The sequence below is a fragment of the Nelusetta ayraudi genome, unplaced genomic scaffold (assembly GCF_046127955.1).
Source record: "Nelusetta ayraudi isolate G7.1 ecotype Tasmania unplaced genomic scaffold, CSIRO-AGI_Nayr_v1 ptg000092l, whole genome shotgun sequence".
Lineage (NCBI taxonomy): Eukaryota > Metazoa > Chordata > Actinopteri > Tetraodontiformes > Monacanthidae > Nelusetta > Nelusetta ayraudi.
This window is the reverse complement of record NW_027466142.1, coordinates 2,451,835-2,479,396: the sequence shown is the minus strand read 5'-3', so window position 1 is coordinate 2,479,396 and position 27,562 is coordinate 2,451,835. Positions and strand designations below refer to the sequence as shown.

Genomic DNA, 27,562 nt, shown 5'->3' with positions numbered 1-27,562 from the left:
GCGACCTGCTGGATCTTTGAGAAGTGGGTGGAAGCGTTACAGCAATAAACCCAGTTCCAAACAACCATCTTCACCCAGAGTCGAACCCACAGTCCCACGACAGAATGACACTGATCCAAATGTTTCACTTTTCACTGAGAAGTTGTGTTGAGACTTGGAACTGGGTTGGCTGTTTGACTTCTATCTCACAATTATTCAGCATTTTAGTCTTGAGGCCACCCCCCCCCTCCTCCTCCCACCTCTTCCATTTTCTCGTTATTTTCCCTTTTAGTCATTACATACTAAGAATTTCCTGACATTGATATTTCCCTGCCGTACTAAATATTAAAAACTAGCACATATTTTCGGTGTCACTTCCTGAATACATACATGCCTACAGTGTTGTATGAATGACTGCAGACTCTTGGTTTAGAAGCTCTGTTTCCTATTGACCTTGGCTTTGGGAGGCTGAAACTAAACTCTGACTGAGTCTGGCAGCTTTCTGCTGCGACATGTTTTTTTTAGCCAAAAAATACAACTCCCATTTCCGTGTTGAAGCATGTCGTCGTGATGGAGAAAATGTTATTTTCTCCACCAGCATGAACACTGACATGACCTGCACCCACACGTTTGTGCTGCCTCGCACCAGCGATTGGTTGACTGAATTAAAATAAATAAATAAATAAATAATAATAATAATAATAAATAATAATAATAATAATAATAATAATGAATCTTTTTTTTTTTTTTTAGAGTTGAAGTTTTCCTGTGGAAAACATCTCAACTTTATTTACCTTGAAGTGGAAAAGATCTAAAGTAAGGTCGGAGTGAAACATGATCACTACTAGATAATAGAGTTCGTTTTTTTTTTTTGTTTTACTTTAAATGTAAAAAAAAAAAAAAGAGTTTAAAAGAAATTAACCAAGGGGCAAAGTAGAGAATCTCTATCTATCCACCTTTTCATCTATCTATCTATCTATCTATCTATCTATCTATCTATCTATCTGTCTATCCCTCATTCTGCAGTCCTTATCTCCACCCACACAGAGGGTGGCCCACCACCCGGTGTTAAAAAGGGACACAGACATGCCGGATTTTACCTGGCAACCGAGAGAACAGAGAGAACCTCTTAAAGGGGAGGTGGCGAGGACGATGTGCTGCCACTGAGAGGAGAAGAGAGGAGTGAGGGATGAAGGGAGGGAGGGAGTGGCGGAGTACAAGCAGAAGGGGGATCTCTCCCTGCTGGGATGGTTGGCAGCCTCAGGTAGCAACTGCACAACTCATTTGGTGGCTGTGTTTTCCACACCTGGACCAGACTGACAGGATGTTTAGTTCTGTCTGTCACCAGGCACACCACATCAAGACTAGAAACACATCTCTCACCGACAGCACCACCATCAGACCGAGCAGGGAACAATTATTGTAAAAAATGCAAAGATGACAAACAGATAGAGAGCCAACCGACAAGTTTCTCTTTTTTTAATTCTAAAACCCTTGGCCTTTGGGGGGGCTCTGTACTACTTGATCCAGGGAGGAAAAAACACCATGAGTTGGATTGATGTCCAAAGTTCTGATTGGCATCAGAACGAGTGATGGAATGGATGAGAAGAAACAAAAGAACAAAAACCAAGAAGAACAATGGGAAATTAAAAACCACCTGGTCAAGGACAAAGTGAAAGGGATTAGAATTTAAAAAAGAACATTGTGCCAAAAAACATCTTGCACATGAGATGGTTTATCTACAGAACACCCCTTGATGTACTTCTCTCTGATTTCAGTCAGCATCACAGGATGAAAGCAGAAAGAAATAAAACAAAAGAACAGAGGGAAAAGAAAGAAAGAATTAAGAGAAGGAGTAGTGGAGGACTAACCCAGTGTGGATGGACTGAGGGCCATGACACCATAGAAGGAGAAAGGTCCAGTTTCAAACTTCATGTTTTCGTTGCCGGCCTCCACCTCCACTCGTCCCTGAGTTAGAATAAACAAAAGAGACAAAAAAAACAAGTTACATCACCTGACATCAAGTCATAGAATCCAGATTTATTGCCTGTCTAAGCCGTGGCAGTAAGTCCTCCCACTACACCTGCTGCTCAGGTTGAGTGGTGTTACACGGCGCTGCCGCCAGAGGGCAGCACATCACAAACAAGACGTCCCGCAGCCAACATGTTCTCAGCCTGCAGGAATTTCCCGGTCCCTGTTCAAGTGACTTTTAGACCGCTGCTTCATTCCGAGCTCCAGCAGAGCAGCCTGGCATCATGAATCATCCAAAAGGTCTCTAACAGTATAATTAGCCCTCTGTTTACAGCCTGCTGCAAAGAAAAAAATAACTTAATTTTGAGCTTCCTGCTAAAGATGATGCTTTGTTGTGCCTTCCACGTGTTGGCAAGGGGTGAAATGGCTTCAGCCCAAGAGTGGTATCAGTGCCCTTTGTGACATCACAATAGAGCTGGTTTCCAGTATTGCATGTTTTGGTAGACCTTTACTTTTTGAAAAGTTAAAAGAAATAAAGGATGGACTCTGATTGTTCCTCAGTAGTTCACAGAAACATTTCATAATCAGAAAACAATGGTTTGTGAAGTCAATCGTGTGCGGTGTCAAACTGTTAACTTTTCAAAAGGATTGTCACTGCTGCGCTGAACACTGGCAACACTATGGCTTTGTTTTCAGCACAGGAGCATTTTTAGAAACAAACTAAAAAGCTAAAAAAAAAAACAACCCAAGTGTCAAAGAAAAATAAACCATCAATGAATATGAGAGAGCATCTGTTTCCAGGAGGCTAGAGAAGAAGGTTGGACAAGGACAAGAGGAGGTACTGGTGGTAGAGGAGGTGGAGGTGGTGGTAGAGGAGGTAGAGGAGGTGGAGGTTGTGGTGGTGATGGTGGTGGTAATGGGGGTCGTGGAGGTGGCTGTGATGGTGGTAGTGGAGGAGGTGGAGGAGGTAGTGGAGGTGAAGGCGGTGGAGGTGGTGGTGGAGGAGGTGGTGGTGATGGGTGAAGGAGGCCTCAGTGTTGGTACAGTGGGCCGGCCTGCATCGGCCCACTGGAATGTGTGAACTGCAGCAACAACACGGCACAGTTAATCCGTGCCGTCCTCCATCCCTTCAGCCCTCCCTTCATCCCTCCATCCATCCCTCCATCCCTCCCTCCCTCCCTCCCTCCACTCAGTCAGTCGGCTCACTGGGCTGCCGACAGCAAAAACAGGTGATGTTGTGGACAGGATGAAGACAACACGGCGCAGGGAGCTGCAGCCAGCTGCTGCTCCAGCCCCTCTGTCACGTTTTACAACCCACTGTGGCTTCACCAGTTAAAAAGGTTGGCCCACCACCCGGTTTAGATGGAGTCTGCAAAGGTTGAATTCCATGAACGTGTGGGAAATTTGGAATAGCCAACAGGGCCGGAGCTCCGATCTGGGAATACCGATTCCCGTCGTGTTTAAGTTGAAGAAAAGTAGAAAAATCAGGACAGACGCAACAGTTGCTGCCTGATGAAGAGGACTTGGTGCCTGACAGCAGTCAGAGCAGCAGGTCAGTGAGTCAGTGAGTGAGTCAGCACTTGGCACCAAAAACACAAACGTGTCCAATAAAATGCACACATTTTACTCAACTGAATTTCCAACTCCGATTGCTCCGATGTTGGGAGTGAGCGTTACAACTGGAAGTGCTGGTTGCAGATGATGTCATGAGCCATCGACTCGGACCACTTTTAACTGTGAGTTCAAACCTCCTGCACTCCATCGCCACCTGGAGCACATCAGCAGAACTGCAGGGACGCTGCTCACCTCCTGACACACTCGTCAGAGCCTGCGTTTGTGTGTGTGTGTGTGACCAGAAGCCAGGGTCAAATACTTGACCTGCGACACACGCAAACACACACACCCCCCGGGGGGGTGGGGGCTGGGGGTGGGGGTGAGTGAAGGAGAGAATAGAAAGAGAGGGACGAGGTAGAGGACGGCAGGGTGAGTTGCTGCCGTCAAACCAGTTTGGACGGCGCGACGCCGAGCAACTACAACAACACGGACCAGTCAATGCAGAGCTTCGACCAATCAGGAGTCTCGACTCAAAGCAGGGCAGAGGGTGGCAGACTCGACTCTCCACACTGGTGTTCCTGAGACGAGAGACGCCGAACTATTTCCTCTCACCGTCACTTGCATCGTATGTTTGCCAATAAAAATGCTTTCAGGTTACTTTTTCCTGACAGGCCGCCGACAATACAACATCTTTGTCTTTGTGTGTGATTGAGCAACAGCAGCTGAGGATTGTACTGTCCTGACTCGCCTCACACACCGACAATCACACACACACTTCTAATTGTTCTGTTGATTGATCGATTTATTTTCCAAGACTAAATACAAACTTGTTGCAGCCTGTGTGTGTTGGACGCTGGAAGACTGAATGTTCGATAGTTTCATTGTTTATTAGCAGTTTATTTTTTTTAGGAGTACCTTCATTTCAACTGGTAACCCACTATTAGGATGGAGAAGATAGACAACATTAGGATGGAGAAGACAGACAGGACCGCTGGAGACGGATTGGAATAAACTCCAGTGGACTCTGACATTATTGCAGTGCAGCACCGTCTGAGACTAATTACTAACTCCACAACAGCAGTGTGTGTGTGTGTGTGTGTGTGTGTGTGTGTGTTTTCTGCTCCAGCATGTGCTCTAGTAGGCGGGTCTTGGCCAGGGTTCAAGCCGCTGCAGTGTGGTGTGAGTCATCGCTGCGATGCACCAGTGCCAACTTTGTCTCCATCAGTCTGACACACGCAGAGTCTCAACACCACCACGGTGAACCACTAACCCCCCCTGAGGGTGAGCTTGTTGCGTAACACTGAGTTTACGTTTGCTTTGTTTAGTTGAGTTTTTTTTAATTCAGGGGAGGAACGGAAGTGAAGGCAATCTAAAGGTGGAGTCCATCAGAGAAGGTTTTTGTGTTAAATCACTCTCTCATACACGACAATCTCTCTAAGTGTGTGCAAACTACCCAACTACACAGCTGATGGGTAGGGGTGCGGCGGAGCGGCGGCGGCCAGCGGTGGAGATTGAGGACATCGCGCTCAGGTCCCGGTTCCGTCTCGCTGGCTGCACAAAAGTGCTGCCATGGCGAGGTGATGTTTGATTCAATACTGAGTGATGGGCCACAATGAACATGTTTTCAGAGACAAGTGGCCCGCGGGCCGGACGTTGGACATACTTGATCAAAAGGAAGAATCCAACAACCAATACTGACCACTTCCAGCATCCCGCTATGGAACAGCGCCTGCTACAGGTACGTTAAAGATTTACTTGCAAACCTGTAGTGTGTGTGTGTGGGTGTATGTGTGTGTGTGTTCAGTGGTTCAGTGGCGTGTAGATTTGTCATCAGACCAAATGGAGCAATGACGTGAGTTGGTGGCCTGAAGTGTCTAACTGAGGGATTTCAGCTAAAAAGATTTGTGCAAAGTGACTGATTGGCTGCTGCAGTCGGGATTGAATGGCGATACAGGAAGTGCCGCATCATCAGGGGAGACATGACTCGTGAAAAAATAGCAGATTTTTTTTTCTCGTATTATTTTTTAAAAGAAAATCTGCTATTCTCGATAAATTTGGATGCAATAATATACATACATTTTTCAGTATTATATATATATATATATATATATATATACATATACACATATATACATATACATATGTGTGTGTGTATAAATATTTACGTATAATTTGTTTTTACACTTATGCACAAATATTTCTTCAATAACGTAACGGAAATATTTTCCGTCTACATCACACACACACACACACACACACACACACACACACACACACACACACACACACACACACACACACACTTTGTAGTACTGGTCCACAACAGGAAGTGTCGCTGGCAAATATGTCTCTGAGCAAACTACCCAGGAATGTGCCACAACAACAGCGTCCAGAGATCAACCGCGTACACGGGAACACAATTCACCAGTGTGTTTGCAGATCGTCGGCACGAGGGCCCAGCCGAGGACATCAAAGAAGCGAGGGAGGGAGAAAGACCAGGGTCCCAAATCCTGCACGCACTGAAAGTCGTACCTCCTCCTCCCTTCAGCGCGCCACTTTATGCTGTTTACACAATAAGCGGCGCTGTGAACGCACGGCAACTTTATTTTTAACCATTTGATTTCCACTGGAGACGCTGCACAGACACAAGCTAAACACTGTTTTTGTTTGAGATTGTGTTTATCCAAGCAAAGAATGCAGATCCAAGAGGAAGGGCTGAGCGGATCCTCGCAGTCGGGAAGAGTGGTGATGAATTAAAGAGGAAATCTTTGTCATGGAAAATCTGACACATGCTCCGAGACTTTAAGGGTCACAGCTGCTTTGGAACGTGGGAGAATTTGGAATTATTCAGAGCCCAACAAAGCATGAAAAAATATTCTGGGAACTGGGACAGAACTTTCATGTATTCTAGATTTTTCACATTCCTAATTATTTTCAACGGTTCCGTCCGTTTGGAGTATCAGAATTTAGCCGCATGAGTTTTCTTTGTAATTACTGTCGACGCAATAAAAAGTACAATAAAGGTGGGAAACAAATACGTTTTGGACCAAAAACGAAACTTTTGTGACTGACAAAACTGATGAATAATAATAATGATCCTTAGTATGCAATACATATTCAAGCATGTATATCCTGGGATGAAGACGTACATCTAAGTTATTCCTATTTTTATCCAAACTTGATGGAAACATAAGTGTTTCTTTCCTCCAGGTTTGGAAATGATAAGGTGCTAATTTTGCACACGGAGCTGCAGGGAAATTGGTGATGTCACGCTTCCTGTCTAGACTGAGTGTGTTGTTCTGTGAGAATCACCGAGGCATCTTCATGGATGCATGATTCAAGCCGTACATAAACAAACAGGCTGACTGGCGGGAGGAAGAGAGGGAGGGAGTGCAGCTCTGGACCAGGACAGCACGCACGCCACGCAACACACACAAATGTACATGCGCTATAAAAGGAGTGGAAAAAAGCCCAATGAATTATCTGTAAGTGATGATTTCTTTCTCTTTTTTTCCCCATCAAGATTCTCATGAGCCTGCTGGAGTTGGTACGGACGCACCCTCCAGACGTGGATACACTCAGGGTACTAAAAATAAAAGCGTGTACATTTTTCTGTCATACAAGCACATCCCACAACCCAAAGCACGGCGCAAAAACAGGAAGCAGCCTCTGGGTTTGATGCAGCAGCAGGCCGGCATCTGCAAACACGCTGGTGAACCAGTAAAGAGGTGTCCACTGGTGACGGGTGGGCACTGGTACATCAGCTGAGTTACTGACAACACCCTGAGCCAGGCATTTTCTTCAGCCTTGGGTTCAACCCATTCCAACAGAGGGTCACTTTCAGCTGGATGAAGCATATTTATCAGATTCAGTTGGACATTTACATTATAAGTGAGGATGCGCCATTGGAGTCTTGGATGAAAAACAAAGATCTGACTTTCAAAGGCTTCCAATGACTACAAAAGTAGGTTCTTTTCCATGTTAAACCAGCTTGAGATCTGATTGACCTTTGACCCCTGGTTGCCTAAGATGTTTCAATTTAACCCACAGAAATGTTCCTCCTGATTCAACGCAAATCATCAGTCATCCTCGAGTTAGTGTGCACTGAGTGTGTCATTGTGTGTAAAACTTATGCCCATCACCAGCACAGAATCTCAAGAAATAAAAAAAGACCTTCCACTACAAATCCATCAATCCATCCGTCTAACCCCGCCTCCTTCCCAGCCAATAAAAACCACACCTGACTAGAGTGAAATATGGCCTTATCTGCTATTTATACTTTTTCCACGGTCACATTCGCCATCCAGAAATATGCAACAGTGGAAAATTGTTGGGTGGCACGCAGACTTTAAATACCTCCTCCTCTAAATAGTCTTGGGGGGGGTGGGGGGGGGTTACTCCACATGTGGGGTCCCTGCACAATGACTGGCCCAGCAGGGGGCCAACAAAGGAAAACGAAGAAAAGAAAAGAAATGAAAAATCTCACCTTGGCTTGTGAGGAGAAACTGATCCCCGGATCAAAACTAAATGACTGTTTGGGGGACGCCACAAACACGCGGGATATAATTGTGTGTGAAAGAGTGAGATGAAGACAATGGAGTGTCAATTTCCCAGCACACGGGACTGGAGCACACGTGTACATGAACACAAGCGCGGACAGAGAGCAAGTCGGCTGTCGCTGCACTTCCCCTGCTGGAAAAAATCAATTCACAGAGAAGAAAAGTTATCTTTTTGTTTGTTTGTTTTTGAAATTGTGAAACTTGTACGTGTCAGTGGCTGAGAGAGGTGAGCCATCAGTGACGTAGTCATATTATAGTAGTCCACCCTAAATTAAAACACCTCATATTAGCCTCAATATGACACCACGGCTGGAGAATCCATAGAGAATCACACTGACATATTAAATTACCTTCATATAGGAGGCCTGGTTGAGAAACATGTAGTTTCTGGAGCATTTCAATCATAATTAAAGGCCACTGATACTGTTAACACTTACAAAAAAAATAACTTTTAAGTTTTAAGTTTTGATTGGGTGGCGACTTTGTGGGCAGTTTGCACCCTTTTTTTCAAATATTTTAAAATATATATATTTATAGAGAAAATTTTGGCCATTTATTTTGCAGGACACAAAATTCAGTGTAATAATTTCAATCATTTATTGACAAGACATTAAAGAAAGTGAGCATTTTCATGTTTGTGGAAAAAATTTGAACAAATAAATTTGTGTTGCGACTTCATGATAGGTAAAAACAGTGGGTCCTGAGACTCTACCTGTTGAGAAGCGTGAATGCATAAAAAAAATGCAAGATTCAATATTCCGATGAATCTATTTGCTTTTGACTGGCGGTGAACCAGTTTAATAACACCTCCAGCTGAACTGGGCTTGGGCTGCGGGCGGCGCCAATAACCACCTGCTGGGCACAAGGTGCAGCCGCTCAGAGTCAGAGTCACATGACATGAGAAAAAGGACTGAGCTGGGTTGGTTTAGGGTGTGTGTGTGGGTGTGTGTGTGTGTGTGTGTGTGTGTGTGTGTGTGTGTGTGTGTGTGTGTGTGTGTGGTGATAATGGCCATAAAGAAGTGTGTACAAAGGGTTGGACTCCAGCGCCATGTAGAGATGTACAGTATGTACCTTTATTTGCTCACGCAGTGGCACTTGTGGCAGTGAGTCATGAGGCTGGAGGCCCACGTGCACGTACTTGTTCTTTTCATTCACAGTCACCTGACGTCAGCCTCTGAAAGGTGTGTTACTATGCAGTTACTTTGACGTGTTCAGGGTTGAGGCCCAGAGCACAAATTAAAACATCAAAAAACAAAACAAAGAATCTGCAGAAACAGAGGCCGTGCAGGAGTTCTGCAAAAGTTTCAGTGAAACTTCAGAGCGTGCTCAGTGTGGGAGCTCGCAGTGAGCGTGGGAGTGGACGAGACGAGGGAGAACAGCGTTTCAAGAAACGTCCGCAGGCGGAAGAAAGAGAGACTTTAGAGCAGCGCAGTGGCAACATCTCGCAACCTCCTCGACCCTGCGAGACCTCGGTGCAGCTCAGTGCAGCCCGATGCAGCCCAATGCAGCTCGGTGCCGCTTAGTGTAGCCTGATGCAGCCCAATGCAGCTCGGTGCAGCTCAGTGCAGCTCGGTGCCGCTTAGTGCAGCCCGATGCAGCCCAGTGCAGCTCAGTGCAGCTCGGTGCAGCTCAGTGAAGCCCGATGCAGCCCAATGCAGCTTGATGCAGCTCAATGTACGATTGTATGACGCACCACAGGGCAAAAGCCTTTGGAGTCGGCAGAAGTACCTCCGACTCCAAGACACACACACAGACACACACATACATACACACACACTCGCACACACGCATGTATCATTTAGAGACGGTGTTTAAACAGCACGACACTTGAGGGCCAATGACTGCAAATTATTTTCAGTTAATTCACAGTCTTCAAAGACAACTCTGCTCGGCAGCGAACCTACATGGACGTCCGTCTCCTGCTGACAATGAAGCTTTTTAAATATCCCGTCTTTGTGCGTGTAAAGATTAAACACCACCCGTCCACCTCACCCCACTTTCTGAACCCAGGATCAGGGCTGCAGCCAAGCGGGCTGAGATGAGCAAAGTTTGACGAAAACACAACCAATCACAGCGCTGACGACAAACAGGAAGCCAGAAAAAGAAGACGACACACTCACTCACCCGCACACACACACACACACACACACACACACTCGACATTCACTCCTCCACACAGTGTGTACCTGCAGGATGAGCACAAAGTAGTCGACGGCTTTGCCCCGCTGGTAGATGTAGTGGTGGTTGGAGCGCTTGTCGTTCTCGTTGAACTTGATCTCCTGGATGACGTCGGGGTGGCGAAGGATCCGCAGCAGCACCTTGTCGGAGATCTGAGTCGGGCTGAACAGGGTCACCTCTGCACACACACACACACACACACACAGGACAAGGCTCTCTTAACAAACGCTGCACACGTTTCATCTGAAGGCAGTGCAAGAAAAACGGGTCCAAACATATATTTTTCTCATCAGTTGTGAGTATTTATTTGTTCTAAAAGTGAGAAAAGAAGAATAAAGACAGAAAACAGCAGAGCGTAGATCACCTCCGGACATTTTGGTGATCCTCTATTTTTTCCCCTTTCTGTTAAAACTTCCTCCATCCTGTGACACATTAACTCCTCTCTGTACGTGATGTTTATATGCGTCCTGGATAAATAAGACCGACCTCTTTCCTTTTTTTTTTTTTTTATTGACGCTTACAACTTTGACTGATATGGACCTTGTGAGTCACATGGTGTGAACAGTTTGGCACAAGAACTTTAAATCAAATTCACTGCTGCCGACAGGAAAAAAAAAGGGCATAATAACCATTAAAAGCCAAGTTGGTGACAAGTTAATGACACTGAGGAAAGTTACGCACACACAAACACATGTATTTCACCCCGGGCCTGTTGCTGGATGGTGTACTACAAGCAGTAAAACTTGTGTCTTGAGTCTTGATTACATAATGCGCTAATCATCGCCGGGTGTCGCCATCTAGATTCCAGATATGAGATGTCATCAGCTGGTGAACCCTGCAACCCAGGCAGCTGGAAACACGCTCTTCTCTCTCTGGCCCTGCGCTGTGGTGCATTTTGCGGTGCACGTTGCGATGCCTCCGCTGCTCCCTGCAGCACCGGGAGGAGGCCTGGAGGAAGACCCAGTACACGCACGAGGGACGACGTCTCTCGGCTGGCCTGGGAACACCTTGCGGTCCCAATGGATGAGCTGGAGGAGGTGACTGGGACCAGGGAAGTGAGGGCGTCTCTGCTGAGGCCGCTGGCCCCCGCGACCCAGCTCCGGGTAAAGCGGTGGAAGGTGGATGGATGGATAGAACCCATTATTCATTCACACTGGCGGTGGTGGAGCTCCATGTGTAGCTACAGCTGCTCTGGGGCCAGACTGACGGAAACTTGGCAGCCAATCAAACGGCCCCTCCGAACCGCCAAACAGCCAACATCACATTCGTACGAGGCAATGTGGCTCAAGAGTCTCGAACTGGGATTTGAACTGCCAACTTCCCGCTCTACGTCCTGAGCAACAGTCGCCCTAAAGAATCATTTCTTCTCTCATTTCCTTTTCTTTGAACTTTCAACTTCCGCGAAAGTGACTCACTCTTGCTGTGTCACCGCGCAACATATTCTGAGCTGTGCAGAAGGAGCCGTGTGAGCGTGGAAGTGGCTCAGCAAGGGGAGGGCAAACTTTTTGACTGGTGGGGCCACAATGGGTTGTTGGTGAGCCACCTCATAGGAGGAAAAAATAGTATGTGATAATAATATTACATTATAATAATAATATTACATTGTTATCACATACTCTTAATACAATTTCTTTGTGTTCGGCAGGCTGAATCAAAAAGCCTAACAGGCCGCATATGGCCCTCGGGCCGTAGTTTGCCCACGCCCGGGCTCAGCCAGCAACATGGGGTCAAAAGGCTTCGGGGCCGCCGTGCCGCTGCAGGCCATCCGTTAAAGTCGGGTGCCGCTGCCGCCGCCGCCCACTGGGAACAAAGAGTCGGCAAACAACAAAATCCGGCGCAATGCACAGTGCGGGGCGAGGCGCGTATAGCCGACGTGGTAATGCATCACCCATTCACTGTTCAGTGCAACAAGAGAACTCGTCCGTCAGGTCCTGGCGTGGCTCCGCTTCAGTGATTTAAAAGTCCGATAACCTTCAGTTCCTCTCCGTCGGGCCACGAGCGGGCAGACTGGAAACACCATCTGATGCGGGATGGAAGTCTCTCTGTACCCTCCCACACCAAACGTGTTTCCGAGCGGTGGCTGCTCGATCGGCTGCTCGATCGGCTCACGCCACGTTTGCGAGATGGCGCGACAACCCAGGTAGTTTGGCGAGTATTCAAAGGAAACAACAGTGAAACAAAACTCTTTTGTCCATCCCAACTGCGTCTCAAGGAAAATATTAATGAACCAAACTGCTGCTTGTCATACAAAACAAACAGGTATCTAAAGTATGCACGCATTTTGTTCATCATAGTTTCATATTTAAAGTGAAATCTGCTTTATTGTTTGACAGCCGAACTGAGCAGTCTTGGAGCTGATGAGCCACCTTGGCAGTAAAATACAGACGCTTTACCTTCGGTGTGAATTGGGGGTGAAGCAGGTCGTTAGTCAGCTACTCAGTGCCAGCGGTGAGAATATAAAGCGTCTAAAATATACATTAAATAGCTTGTTATTATGCCCGCTGCAGTCCCAATATACTTGTGTCTGCTGCTTGTTACCAGCCTGAAATACACGTCTGGGTTGTAGTTGTGTGAGTTTGTGCACGTGCGCGGTGTGTTTCCTACCTGTGGCCAGGAAGCGATGGGCCGCCAGCAGCAGCTGAGGGGAAATCTTCACTTTGGATTCGCTCTCGTGCTTGAAAGCTGAGAAGTCTCTTTTGTTTTTATTGTGCGCCACCTTTTTCCTGGTTTGGTTGTCAGCTAAAAGATGAGACACAGACCGGAGACTCGGTCAATGGTTTCGTTTGGCTGAACAGAGGCCCCAGTGCTCAAAAGATGTCAGGATAATAAAGTGACACAGGCGAACTCACTGTAAAGGTCTGACTCATCCAGAATTTCGGACTTGATGATCTCCTCGATGACGTCCTCCAGGGTGACCAGGCCCAGCACCTCGTAGAAAGGATCTCCCTCACCTTCATTGTTCACTTTCTGGACGATGGCCAGGTGGGATTTTCCTAGCAGGAAGTAAAAAAAGAAACAGTGAGTCGGGTACTCACGCCGCAGTGACAGAGACAAGTGTGCCAGAGTGCAGCGGACTCCCTGACACACAGCGAGGAAATCACTCGATGCACTCCGACATAAAGTTTTCTTCTGTTGTGTTACTTTACTGCCGGCAGAGAGGCAACTTGACATGTTGTCCGTTGATCAGCAAAGAAATAAAATGAAAACAAATATTCTCATGAAACGACATATTTTGGATGCGCAGATGGGCTGCTAATCAGTTTGTCTGAAACAAACCCAAACAGATCCAAGTTATTGGAAGTTACCGTGAACTCGCCCTTCTCAAGAAAACGAGCCGACCGCATGAGTTGTGTCACTGATCGCGATTTGTTAATGTGGCAACGCGGACAAATTGCTTCCTTCATGAACACAAAGACCAACTCAAAGACGAATTATGTCATAAACTCAAGCGGCGACATCATCACCACCACATCCTGTTAATGGTTTGCGCTTGTAAACGTGCAAGATTCTGCATGACTCTTCGAAACACACCTTTAATCCTCTCCAATATCTGTCATTTTTCTACCGCAGCCATAAACATGCGCACTCTGAAATATGAGGCCTGGACGCGGACTCTTGACAGCGACGTCGCCTCTCCTCGCACTCAGTCTGTACTCTCGGCCGGTTAATGTGTGCAGGCTGCTGCAGCTGGGGTTGGTCTCCGGACTTTGGCCACAAACAACAGAGCAGAACGCAAGAGAACGCGGCAAGTTGCAGCCGCGAGCACACACACACACACACACACACACACACACACACACACACACACACACACACACACACACACACACACACACACACACACACACACACACACAGCCTGGTGAACTCTTCACCAGTGAGAAAAGGACAAGTTAAAAGAGTGGATGGATGCATGCATGCATGCATGGATGCATGGTGGTGGGCAGCAGGCTGGCAGCTGGCAGCTGGTGCCAGCCTGCTCAATAATTAATGAAGGTGGTGGAGTGAAGCTCTCAGAGGATCTGAGGCGCCGGAGCAGCAGGTGGATCATTTCCTCCGCTAACCTCCAGCAACACACACACACACACATGAAAGCAACTGGCTGGTTTGTGCACACACACACACACACACACACACACACACACACACACACACACACACACACACACACACGAAAGCAACTGGCTGGTTTGTGCACACACACACACACACACACACACACACACACGCAACATTTAGAGACCATGTTTAAACAGCACAATACTTGAAGAAGAATAACTGCAATTGTTCCCCTTAATTTACAGTCTCCAAAGCACACAACTCTACTCGGCAGTGAACCTGCATGGACTTCAGTGAAGCTTTTTAAATATCCTGTCTTTGTTTGTGCATGTTAAAATTACCCCCCCCCCCCCACACACACACACACACACACACACACACACACACACACACACACACACACACACACACACACACACACACACACACACACACACACACACACACACACACGATAAGGGCTGCAGCCAGCTTTATGAGATGACCAAAGTTCCATGCACAACCAATCAACCAACTCGAGCTCCGATGACAGAGAGAAGAAGAAGCAGAAGAAGAAGAAGCAGCGGTGGGCACAGCTGCGACTCTGATGGGGGTCTGCAGCGCTGCAACAAGCATTGATCGGGTTAAACTACATGGCAGCTTGTTGTTTTGTAGACTTTTGGAGTCATTTCATTTCCCCAGACAGAAACAGGGATAATTGCATGAAATTGCTAATTGTCCTTTTTCTTTTTTAAAACAGGAGAAAGATGAGTGTGAGGTCACGGCTAATAGCTACAAGCTGAAGGTCGGAGTGACATTAAGGTTCTCAAGTTTCCTCAGAGCCTCAGTTTGCTCAAAGCTCAAATCCTCTGAAGCCCTGACGTTCAGACTCCACACGACGAAGAGGATGATGATGATGATGATGATGGTGAATTTTATTTTTAGAGCACTTTACATCAAATAAATGATGTCAAAGTGCTCTACAGCGGATAAGAGCATTAAAAAACATGAAAAATGAAAAGCAGCTGCCTCTTAAGCACAAATGAGACTCAAAGAGTGAGAGACGACGAAGCTTCAAAACTTTCAACTTTTTCCACAGAAGCTCCACTGTCAGGAGGACCATCAATTAGCTGACGGCTGTTGTTCATCCCACCCAGGATGATTGCAGCACCACAGAAATAGAGACATGATGTCATGACAAAGACAGTGTGTGTGTGCGTGCCTGCGTTCGTCGTGCATGTGTGTGTGTGTACCCTCTTCCCTTTGGTGCTGACTCAATATTTGAGAGGAAGTAGGACCCTGAGGGACACACTTACCCCCAGTTACTGAAGAGTCACATCTTGAGTGCCTGCCACACACACACACACACACACACACACACAAACTGAAAGCAAGCTGAATGTATGAGGGACTGCAGCCAAGCGGAGGCTGCTTCATGTATTCACAGCTGAGTCTACAGGCCCAAAAAAAGTGTCTAGTCACGGGGCTCCTGTGTGCGAGTGCTTCTCAAAAGAACCGTGTGTTTGTCAGAGCTGCAAGCTTAGAAAAAAAAAAAAGAAAAAGTCATCTGTTTGCCTATTAATCAGTTGAGAGAAACCCAAACTGAATCCTGCCAATGTGTCTTTGTGTTGATAAAATCCTTTTTTTTTCTCCTCGCCGCCGCAAACTCAACCCGATACGAAAAAACAAAAGAAAACCAAAGGATTTTCTGAAAAAGTGAAGACGCAGCAGATGCGTGTCGGCAGAGGGCGGAGGGAGAGGAACAATCCACAGCAAAAAAAAAAAAACAGGAACCGAGAGAAAACACGGCAAACTTTTGGCCAGAAGAGAGAAGTGTTGCTGAGCTCCACGGCTGCAGCTTCTCGTTTCTGGAGCCGAAAGTGACGCAACACACTGGACAGAGAGCAGCGCAACAGCTCGACAACAGCTGGGAAACAGGTCGACAACACTCAGCAACGCTCAGCGTGTCAACGGCCACTCGTTTTGTTCCTGCTCGCAGTTCATTTCATTTCACGCACCTCAAAAAAATCAGTGGTGCAGGGCTGAAACAAAGCCAAATGGGTTTGTACAGTAGCTCCAGCCCTTTAAATGATTACAGTCAACTTAAATTAATGAGGCTAACAAATAAACTTTGAAAAAAATAAGGAGTAAAAAGAATCAATGTTGGATAAGAAAAAAAAAGAAGAAAAGAAAAAAAGAGACAAATTACAGACTGTTGTTTGGCGAGTAATGGACAATGTAAACCCAATTTATAAAAGTAAAAGGACGGGGAAAAAGGCATAGAATGACGATGTAAGGCAATGGAGAGGACAGGAAGTGACGAGATGTGATGAAGACGTTTTTAAGCTGCTTTTAAAGAGTGACTTGGAAGATGTGGATCTTAAAGGGGGAGGTCAACTCTTCCAGAGCACAGAGCCTCTGGAAGACGAGTGAAACTGATGATGTGTCGTACAGGTAAAGGGTTGATACAGATGATTAATATCACTGTGTCTAGTATTGGCAGACTGACTCAGGGAGATCACTGTTCCTGTAAATAAACTTGTGAATAAGCAAACATATCCGATAGATTTTCAATTCATGGATCGGTAAGATAGAATAATGGGGCATATCTGCTTTAATGTGAGATGTACCTTAATAACGTCCTTTGGATGATACATAAGTTCAAAATCCCTCACTTGCTGCAGATTTCTTCCATAGGATTCCAGCCGGCTTGTGTTTCTCTGCTCTCCAGCCTGTGTGTTGACCGTGAAACATGGCCTAGTGAGGGAGGTGTGGAGGGGGGAGTTGGGGGCTCGATGACTATTTTTCCTGTATGGCAACGTAAATCCACACGCCTGACACTGGCGCTCAAAACAGCACGAGGCCGACACGACGACACTCACACTCGCTGTGTGTGTGTGTGTGTGTGTGTGTGTGTGTCTGTGACCGCCGCCGCCGCAAAACACGCAGCCGCGCAAGGAGACGGAACAAAGATCCAAAATATGCACACTTGTACAAACACACAGACATACAGCGCACACGGACGCAACAAAAGGCCCCGGTGGCTGAGCCGGGCTGGGTGGACTGGGCGGGCGGCGCCGTCCCTTCCAAACGAGTTTGTCCTGCTGAACCCTGGACCTGCGCGTGCGCGCGCGCGCGCACACACACACACACACACACACACACACACACACACACACACACACACACACACACACACACACACACACACACACACACACACACACACACACACAGAGAGAGGCTCTAGCTGTATTTCCATGACCCCTAGAATTGCTCAAAACCTAAATATCGCCATAAAAAACTGGTGATGGAAGCAGCTAAACTTGGAATACCCTCTCAAATGTGGCTAAAAGGTTTTGACGCTCTCGCGAGGTGGTTTTTCAGACGTGTCCATACAGAGGTAGATGGCAAAAATGGAAACACTTCTTTCGCATTTACACGTCATGTGTCACGTGATGTGTTAATGCCAGTTCACTTCAAATGAAAATGGCACGTTATGTTTGGACGGAGGAGGAGACCAAATATTTTTTTTACAAGTCGTCAAAGAGAAAAATATCTCAGTGCTTCTCCAGGACACAAAAATGTATTATTTTGTGAAAAACTGTCATGGAAACACAGCTTCTGATTCCAGCAGCAGAGCCAACAAAACGTTGTTGTTTTGACTTAAGATTGGGAGTTTGTTTGCTTGTGAGTGCACAACCAAAGCGATCTCGATGCTTTCTAGTCTTAATGATTCCTTGGTCTGGGTTATTTGGTGCGTTCTTGACGACAACGCTTGGCCACGAGTGAAGTGGGAAATCACGGCGTCTCCGCAAACAACAACCTTAACCTTGTTGAACAGCTCCATCTGTTTTTATGGGCCAATCCCGCGGGTCTGTCTGCAAATCCCTCAACTGGCGTAAACATTAAACATTATCACCCAGGACCTTATCACCCCCCCCCCCCCCCAACCACCACCACCACTGAAGCTTCATCACTTCTTATCTGATCAAACAATTCTCCAGCTGCTGCCACAATATAAACACACACACACACACACACACACACACACACACACACACACACACACACACACACACACACACACACACAATGACTTGCGTGGAGGTCACAGCGGAAGGAATAATTCAATCCCTCTCCTGTTTAACGAGTGGACTCCCATTCAAGCATTGACCCTGCTGGTGACTGGTGGAACTGCTAGACGTTTCAAAGTCGCACCGCCGCGCTGCTTCAGTTGTCGCTGTGGGAAAGTGTGTGTGTCTAAGCTGGGTTTTCGCCGATTGCGAGTGCTGCATGCAGCAGAGCTCAGTGCTCTGAGCTGGCAGAAGCTCTATGAGACACACTGGGGACAGTCATAACAGTGCTGGAGGCAGCAGCACTGACACTGAGGCTAAACCGCCTGCTGAGCCACCACAGCCACGCTTCGATTACTCAGTTCGGCTTTTTTCTTGCGGCGACAGTTTAGGAAACCCAGTTGGTGGTATACTTATTATTTATGATACCCGGGTTCTCGTTTTAGGATGACGAGACGTAATAAAAAAATATACAACCAAGTGAAACCTCATCAGCGTATTGGATCCAATTTGAAGCACGTCAGGTTTCCCACGAGCACGTTAGGTCACTGGATGAGTCGCGACAAGTCAGAATGAATAGACAAGTCGCCTGCGTGCATGTGACAGACAGACAGACAGACCGACACACACACACACACACCAAGCTGCAGCTGCCTTGTCAGCACTCGAAGTGACAAAGAGGGACACAGGAAACATCTGATTAGAGAACCTGACTAGGCTGCTGCTGCTGTTACTGCTGCTGCTGCTGCTGCAGCTGCAGTTCAGTCCTGTCCAGTCTGCTTATTGCCGAGCCAACATGTGACTTGTGTTTTTGCCGTCGGAACAACAAACCTTTTCCTAATACACTGCAGTCCCAGTATTTATGCACTTGAAATACTATTACTAGTATTAGTTTGCATGAATTGCGGTAATGTACAGCGCAACTTTCTGTCCAAGGATTTGCAGACTATCTTAAAGGCGTCTGCAAGGACCTGGAGAAGAAAAACAGCAAGGCGGTGATGAACTTCAGTAACCCAGTTATGAGCCTTAATATATTCCAGACGTGGTGTTTACATGCACACAGACAACCTGCACATCCAAATCCATTCATATCTGTGTACACAGTAAATATATCCGCGCCCCAGTTTCTGATTACTGCACAGACTGCAGCAAAGGTTAGAGAAACCAGACGACTGTGGCCGAGTGCAGGCTTTTTAAGCGGCCGTGCAGCCAATCCACGCTGAGCACTGGGAGAGGAGGCCAACAACAGGAGACAAACTACTATGACTATGCTGTGGTTCAAACTTGCTGGATATGCAATCGATTGACACCACGTTTGTTCCGCTGACACACGTGCATGGCATCCACCAATGTGCAAAAACAGAGGAAAAAAACAAAGTGAGAAGAAGAGGTGTATCCATGCACACACGCACAATCACACAGGGGTGGAGGTTGTCCACTGTAACCTCTTATCAGGCTGAGATTGGCTAAGCTCTACACTCGATGTCGTAAAACTATGTTCCTGCAGGTAAACGCTGGCCTTGAAGGTATCCTGAAGGTGGGGTCACATTCAGGGGGGGGGGTTGTGGAGCTTTGGGAATACTGGAGCAACACGTGCTTGATCCCTACTGACAACCTCGACCGCTGAAGCTGTGACAACTGCAGGGCACCTGAGGAAGATTAAAGAAGAGCAAAGAAAAGCCTTTGGAACTGAGGGAGACGTTCAGCTGCAGGATCACTGGGTTGGATCTGATGTTTGGTTTTGTTCATATGTTTCCTCCTCTTCTTCTCTTCCTCTGGGCCGCTCCCTTCAGGGTGGCCTCAGCCAATCATCTGCCTCCATCTGACCCGCTGATCCTCTGCATCCTCTTCTCTCACACCAAACTAACTTTATCTCTTCTCTCATCATGGACAAATGTAAATATAAGCACATCTGTGGCCACCCACTAATGTTAGAAGGGTCAACTCAAGAAAACTTCTTTTAAAATTACACTCTGATTTAACTGTTCAAAAGTTCAGAGTTCTCAGTTCACGTTCAGGGCCGCTGGTTCTCTCTCGAGCTGCCGCTGGTCATTATCTCAGCAACGGTCGATGATAAGAACGAAATCAAACAGCTGATCAGTCGCCAGATGTTGCACAACCCAGATAAGACCTTTTTTTTTGGTTTTGTAACATACAGCATCTAACAGACAAACTATCCAACAGTTGGAGCCATAACTGGGTCCAAAAGGTTGGGCGGGGTGGCCAGATAAGTGTCCAGACACAGTGATAATTAGAGACGAACACAGACAGACAGACAGTCCAGACAACCACAGACGGGATGAGTTTTTGGCTGGAAAAACACCAGGAGGAAAAAATATCCAGAGAAACATCCATCAGGGAACTGCTGTCAACTGGCACCGTGTAGTTTTCCTACCTTGAAGGTACTAGTACTAGTGATTGGAACTGGAGGAGCTGCACAGTAGTTGCGTTTCCATTACAGTTTTTCGCAAAATAAAAGCGATATTTCAAAAAATTTAGACAAAGTACAATTGCGATCTGCAGGTGTTTCCATTGAATGGTTCATAAGCCGTAATTCTCGTCAAATCTCGTCCCGCGAGACCACGGCTTTCCAATTCTAGGGGTGACGGAAACGCAGCATTTAGGATCAGAACCACAACAGCAACATGAAGACAAACAGCAGCCTACTCGTGGAGAACGTGACAAAGCAAAGATTGTCTGCCATGCGTTTTCTTCCCGTCCGTTTCTTTTACCCGGAGGCCCCAAGTCCACACAGTCGGCTTCTTTAAAACACTACCCAAGGACCAATCATGTGACAGTCGGCTGATAGCTCCAGTCAACAAGTGCAACACGCCTTCAGTGAATTCATGCTCCGCTCATGTGCCTGATGAAATGTGTCTGAAGTCCAGTGGAGGACTTCAGAAATAATTATCAGAGTCAATTTGTCATCAAGCTTGTCAACACGGGGGCGAAAAAAAAATGGATGTTCCTTTCGAGTGGTGATATTTTCTCCAATCTGCAACCTGTTTTCAGATCTTTGCTGTGGATTCCGCCAAAGCAGACTTGCAAAATTAATTATACTAAATCCTGCTGGTCCTCCTACTGGTTTTAGCTTCTGGCTAAAAAACTGATGCTTTTGTTGGACCGTCTGGGTGTTTGGAGGGAGAACGCCTCCGTAGGCCGCTGACCTTTAACTAGTGACTGATTTATGGGAGAAGTTCAGTAGCTTCTCATTAATTCTTTTTTTAAAGTGTTAATTTCTGTAAGCCTGTTTTTCTCCCTTCGACAGCTACACAGGAGTGAATCCTCACGTATCGGAGGTGATTTTCTCACGGCCCTGCGTTTCTCACCTCTGCTGCGAAGGTGTCGTGTTTGTTTGGAGTGGAGACTGGTTGAAATCCCATCTCACTGTGCCTTTTTCCACGACTGACTGACTGTATGTGCACAAAAAGTCGACCCAAACGGAGAGCAATATAATGTTTTCTGATGCAGCTTCAAGAAAAAAAACAACAACAAAGTTTTGTCATTGCAATGCCAAACAGAGTTTATGGATTAAGTTTAATGGACGTCAGTCTGGTCAGGGCTCATGATTAGACTTTAATTAAGACCGTTTAGAAAAAATCGTTGCCTCCTCGATCTGTTGTTGTTGTTCTCGCTAATAGCTGGAACGTCGCTCAGCGTGTCATTAATATTTCAGCCTGTTTTAATAAGGTCGTCAGCAGGGAGGCCGCCTGAAAGGTCGACTCAGATAAACCTGAAAAGGCCGGCTGAACACACGGAGACAAAGACGCAAGGCCAAGGTGGGAAATGTGAAGACGCTCGCTCGTTTGCCGCTGCTGCCTCCAAACTCAAAGAGCCCGAGGCTCAATTTGCTGCTGCTGCAGAGCCTCATGTCTGGTGGTCTGGAGGAGAGCATGTGAGCACCAGGAGAACTAGAGCCCGATCAAAAATCCCTGGTGCACCACACGCTCAAGACGCCGTTGGATGTCGTCGCCGCGGTAACCGAAGCCAAGCGCAGAGGGAGAGGAAGTGGAGGAAGCAGCAGAGAGTGGGAGGGTCGGAGGAGGAGAGCAGGACCTCCTGCTTGCAGCTCCAGGACCTCCTGCTGCAGCTCCAGCCTGTTGAGCAACGTCAAGCACCAATTTCGGAAAAAGGAAAAACTTTGATTTGCCAATTTGTGATGAGAGCAGTGTTTGCCTCCACGTTTTTGAAAAGAAATAAGGCAATAAAAAATATATATATTTTGTAGGGTATAAAAGGGAAAAAACGGATATTTACATCTTATGATCAGTTGGATTTACAGGATTGGATGATACTTTATTTGTCAGACAGGTCTGAAATTTGTTTTGTTTCCATTCTCTGCGTCCTGTTTGTCCTTTCAGCGTAACTTATCGCGACTTGTTTTGTCTTCTGTGTTTTCTCAATAGCAAAAATGTCAACAGTCAGTTTCAAGAACAGAAATGGCAACAAATGGCTCACACACCCACGAGATTCCTCGACAACTCGCCGCAGCCGCAAGGCTACGACAAATTTTACACTAAATATACAGCCGAGCCGAGCCGAGCCGAGCCGCCATGCTTGAGCTGCCACTCGCACATTTTATGATTTGCATTGTTTGAGGCAGCAGAAGTCGCTTATGACCCTCTTCTCCACACTATCATACTGTTTCTGTGTGACATCATCACACTGTTCTGACTTTCATTTGATTTTTTCCCCAAGTGTATGATTATAATACAAATATTTCACTATAAATAAATACATCTTAAATATTATGATAAAAAATACGTAATAAATAAATTATAAATTAAAATTTAATTAGTGAGTATTATAGGCATGTACAGATGTATGTGTTTTATCTCCCACTCCAGCAGAACAGCCTCACACACAATGAATCATTTAAGAAACTCCATGTGCATTAAAAAAACTGCTTATTTAGGCCTCTGTTGACAGCCTACAACAACAACAACAACAACAACAACAACAACAACACAGGTTTTCAGATTCATGTCATTGACAACACTTGGCTGAACCCTCCAGGGTTGGAAGGTACAACAAGGCGGCCAACAAGGGTCAAGTGTCAAGGGGAGGAACAAACAACTCTAAAGGTGAGTTGTCACCAACCTGGGAAAGGTATCAGTGCCCTTTATGACATCACAGAAGTGTGTGTTTGTGACAAAAGGAGCGAGGAGAAGAAGTCAAGCGTGGTTTTCTTTGTCACCAACAGGCATGATACCCATGTAATTGTCAGAAAACCACTAGCGATGAGAATTTAGAGTCTATTCCGAGTGGCCACATGACTGGCAATAATTACAAGCACCCAGGGCTTTTCTTATGAACACAACCACCAAAGTACTAAAGCGTTTAAACCACAACGCTGCGTGCACTCCCACAGCCACAGACGGTGACCCTCTCAAACACTGTCAGGCAGTTTTACAAACATCTGTGGAGATCAACGTGTGTGTCTGCTGTGTTGTTGCTGGAACCCCTCCCACCATGCCAGGGCGAGCCCCATACCGAGCCGAGCCGAGCCACAGAGGCATTACTTGGCTAAATGTCACCCGGCGCCGTGTTGCAGTGACTCAAAAAGCGTACAAAAGCTTTCTGGGAAACATTCAAAGTGCCAGCAAAAGTAGCAAATTAAGAGAAAATTGTTCTGTTGATGTGCAATTAGTGCGTGCGTGCGTGTGTGTGTGTGTGTGTGTGTGTGTGTGTGTGTGTGTGTGTGTGTTTGTGTGTGTGTGTGTGTGTGTGTCAGAAAGAGAGAGGGAGACTCACACGAGCATAAACACCGAGTTGAGGCCGCCAAGACAATTCACCCTGTTATGGTTGCACACAGATGCTACCACAGACAAACATTGTGTGTGTGTGTGTGTGTGTGTGTGTGTGTGTGTGTGTGTGTGTGTGTGTGTGTGTGTCTCCACTGTCTCTGACCTTGAGACAAGACGGCCGGGAAAGGAAAAATATCTCTCTGTGGGGGGTGGCGACTGTGTGTGTGTGTGTGTGTGTGTGTGTGTGTGTGTGTGTGTGTGTGTGTGTGTGTGTTTGAGTGAGAGAGAGAGAGAGAGAGAGAGACCTCCTGGGAGAAGGAGTGTGAGTGTGTGTATGTGTTTTAAAAGAAAATATAAAGTTTGTTAAATCAACAGAATGTAGAAGAGGCCATTTCAGCCGTAAACTAGCGAGAAGTCCTCGCCCCATCAACCCCCCCCCCTACTCCCCCATCACCCCACTCACTCTGCGCTAATTTGGACTGTGAGAAATAACCAGTTTTGGTAATCCCACCAGGAATGTCCACATGGTTGACATAGTGGCTGAAGTGACTATCTGTTTGCACCAACCATAAAGTGCTCTGTCAGAGACAAAACTATGTGCCGTCACTTTGGTTGCATGAGACAAAATAAATCCAGACAACATAGTTAAAAATAAATAAATCAGCATCTACAAGTCAGGACAACCTATGGTCAACTACTGTTGCTGTTTACAAGGATCTTTTTTTTTTAAACATAAGGAACAAAAACAGGTATTTTCTTCAAAATGCCCAAAATGCACGTGGACCAGGATTTTACCCAGAAGACAAGCGTTTGTGCTCTCAGCCTTCCATTACTTAGCCTGACGCGCAACAACGTCAAAGTTCAACTTTCTCACTTGCACAAAGGTTGAACGTTATCTAGATGTCAGACTCCTGGAGAGTGTGGAAACCCCTCTGTAGTGCGAACAAAAAGGGCCGAGCTAAGTTGGTGAGACGACAACCACAAATCCCCTCAACCACAACAGACCAAAAGTGATGACAAACTAAATGCACCTGTGATAGGCTACGATTTCCCCACAAACCTTTCTTGAACTCCTCCAGCATGGAGTCCAGCTTTGTGTCGTGGAAGACAAAGTGGACGGGATGGTTGTAGAACTTAGTGATGGTCTTGAGAGTGGTGCAGTCGTCCGGGTCGACGAAGGCCAGGTCCTTGACGAACAGGATGTCCACGATGTTGGAGCGCTCGGTCTCGTACACGGGGATCCTGGTGTATCCGCTCTCCATGATCTCGGACATGGTGTTGAAGTCCAACACGGCGTCGCTGTGGATCATGAAGCAGTTGCCGATGGCCGTCATGACGTCCTCCACCGTTTTAGTCCTGAGCTCCAGGGCTCCTTGGATCATGTTGAGCTCCTCCTTCACCAGGTCGTTGTACGGCTCGGTGACTTTCAGCATCTCCACCAGCTTCTCCCGGTTGTACACGGTGCCGATCTCCTGGCCGAGGACACAGTCCAGGAGTTTGCTGATGGGCCACGACAGCGGGAAGGTGAGTAGCATGAAGAGCTTGGTGACCATGATGGTGTTGGCGCCGACGGCCAGGCCGTGGCGGGAGCACAGCGCCTGGGGAACGATCTCACCAAAGATGACGATGCCGACGGTGGAGGCGACGACGGCGCCCAGGCCCGACCCAATCAGGTCGTCCAGCAGGATGGTGAGGGTGGTGTTGACCAGCACGTTGCCCAGAAGAAGCGAGCACAGCAGGTAGTTGCCCTTCCTGCGAATGGGCTCGATCTTGCGCGCGTACTTCTTCTCCTTGTCGGTGCCGCAGCTCTGCACAATGCGCAGCTCCATGGGGTCGAGGGCCATCAGTCCCAGGTTGAGGCCGCTGAACATCCCCGACAGCACCAGCAGGAAGGAGATCAGGATCACCTGGAGCCAGATGGGCAGCAGAGACTTCTTCTCCTCCACCACCCGCAGTCTGCCGTCCATGTCGTCCAGCATGTGCCACACGGGCTCCTTGTCGTTCTGCTCGCGGATACACAGGGCGAATACCTTGACCACCTCGCTCTTGCGGAGCTGCTTGATCTTCATGGTGAGCGAGCCGGAGGTGTTCTCGTTGCTCACCTCCATGGAGCCCGACACCACTATGTCCTTCGTAAACTCGGAACAAGTCCTGTTAAGCGGCACCACTATCTCGCGTAGCGTGTCGTCCTCCTTGTCGCTGGAGTAAAGCTCCATGAAGGCGATGCGTTTGACGCTGTCCGCCGACAAGTGGAGCCCGTAGAACCTGAAGACGGTGGTGCTGCCCTCCGTCACCTGGATCTCCCCTCTCACCGTGGTCCCGGCCGGCATGTCGCACCTCTCCAGCCGCATGCCGAGGATCCGGGTGTCGGCCCTCGGCTCCGAAAGCGCCGCCTCGGCGTGGCCATCCACCAAAACACAAGAAAAGACGAATAAAGTTATCATGAACCCCCGTCCGCTCCACTCTATCGCCATGTTTGTTTCGCTCACTGCCAACGGGGGAACTGACGTCACATACTCCTTTCCGAGGAACCGCCCCCTCCTCCTCCCTCTATCGTTTGCATATCCGTGTACCGGAGGCACAGCCAATCAGAGGCGCCTGACGTCACACCTCACGTTTCCTCTCGGAGTGTCACTTTATTTTACCGTTTATTGTAGGCATAATGTGTTTTGTCTTGTGTTGTAAAATTTTTTTATCACTTCAGTAAATCGAGATGAACAAGTAAAATATATAAAACATGCCTCAATAGTACAAATAACTTAGAGGTTATGTTTACATTCGGCAAAAAAAAAAAAAAAAAGATTTGTGGTTTAATGACAGCACTATGAGAATGAATGTGTTGTAATGCGTAATATATTTACGTTTTTAGTCCGTTTTTGAATAGTACGTGCTATTCATTCATTCAATCAATTATCCATCTATTTATTCGCTGGTTGGTTCGTTGTCTATTTCTGAGTATGACTCGTGGTTGTATTTAGCATGAGCCATGTATGTGTGACGAGTTTGCCATTATTTCTTTCTTCAGTAACGGGAATTGAGCCCCATCTTGTGGTCAAATCTCTTACTACAACTCGGAGGACGCCAGAGAATATTCATAATGCAACTCGACTCTTGATTTATGCCCCATGAAATGGATGCACTCAGTGAAGCATTTGATCTAATGTCTGGAGTTCCCATTAACTTGTGCTGACGCTTCGAAAGAAAGGGGAGAAAACGTTACAGAGCGAATTAAAGCAAAACCTCAGTAGATAGATGCAGTGCTCTGGCCTACACTGGATGGGACAGTATTTCAATTTTCTTTTCACTTTTTTTGTCTCTTCATTCATTCGGAAATATCTCCTAAACGTGTTACTGTCCTATGTGACATCAAAGTTTTTTAATTTCACATATATATGTTTAACATACAGCACTTACCTATGAGGCGGCAGAACTGCTTGCAAAACAAGAACACTGGCGCCAT

General features: G+C 46.8%; 1 protein-coding gene across 1 annotated transcript in view; it reads right to left on the bottom strand.

Moving 5' to 3' along the window:
- The window catches only part of LOC142902085 (metal transporter CNNM4), a 29,753-nt gene extending 3,145 nt beyond the window's left edge, over positions 1-26,608 (bottom strand). The window contains exons 1-5 of the mRNA XM_076046904.1: positions 25,163-26,608; positions 13,091-13,234; positions 12,846-12,980; positions 10,250-10,419; positions 1,851-1,947 (exon numbers count right to left, since the gene is read on the bottom strand). Of these exons, the coding sequence (XP_075903019.1) occupies positions 1,851-1,947; positions 10,250-10,419; positions 12,846-12,980; positions 13,091-13,234; positions 25,163-26,576 (1,960 nt within the window). The 5' untranslated portion in view covers positions 26,577-26,608. The remainder of the gene's footprint in view (positions 1-1,850; positions 1,948-10,249; positions 10,420-12,845; positions 12,981-13,090; positions 13,235-25,162) is intronic.
- Positions 26,609-27,562: the final 954 nt, after the last annotated feature.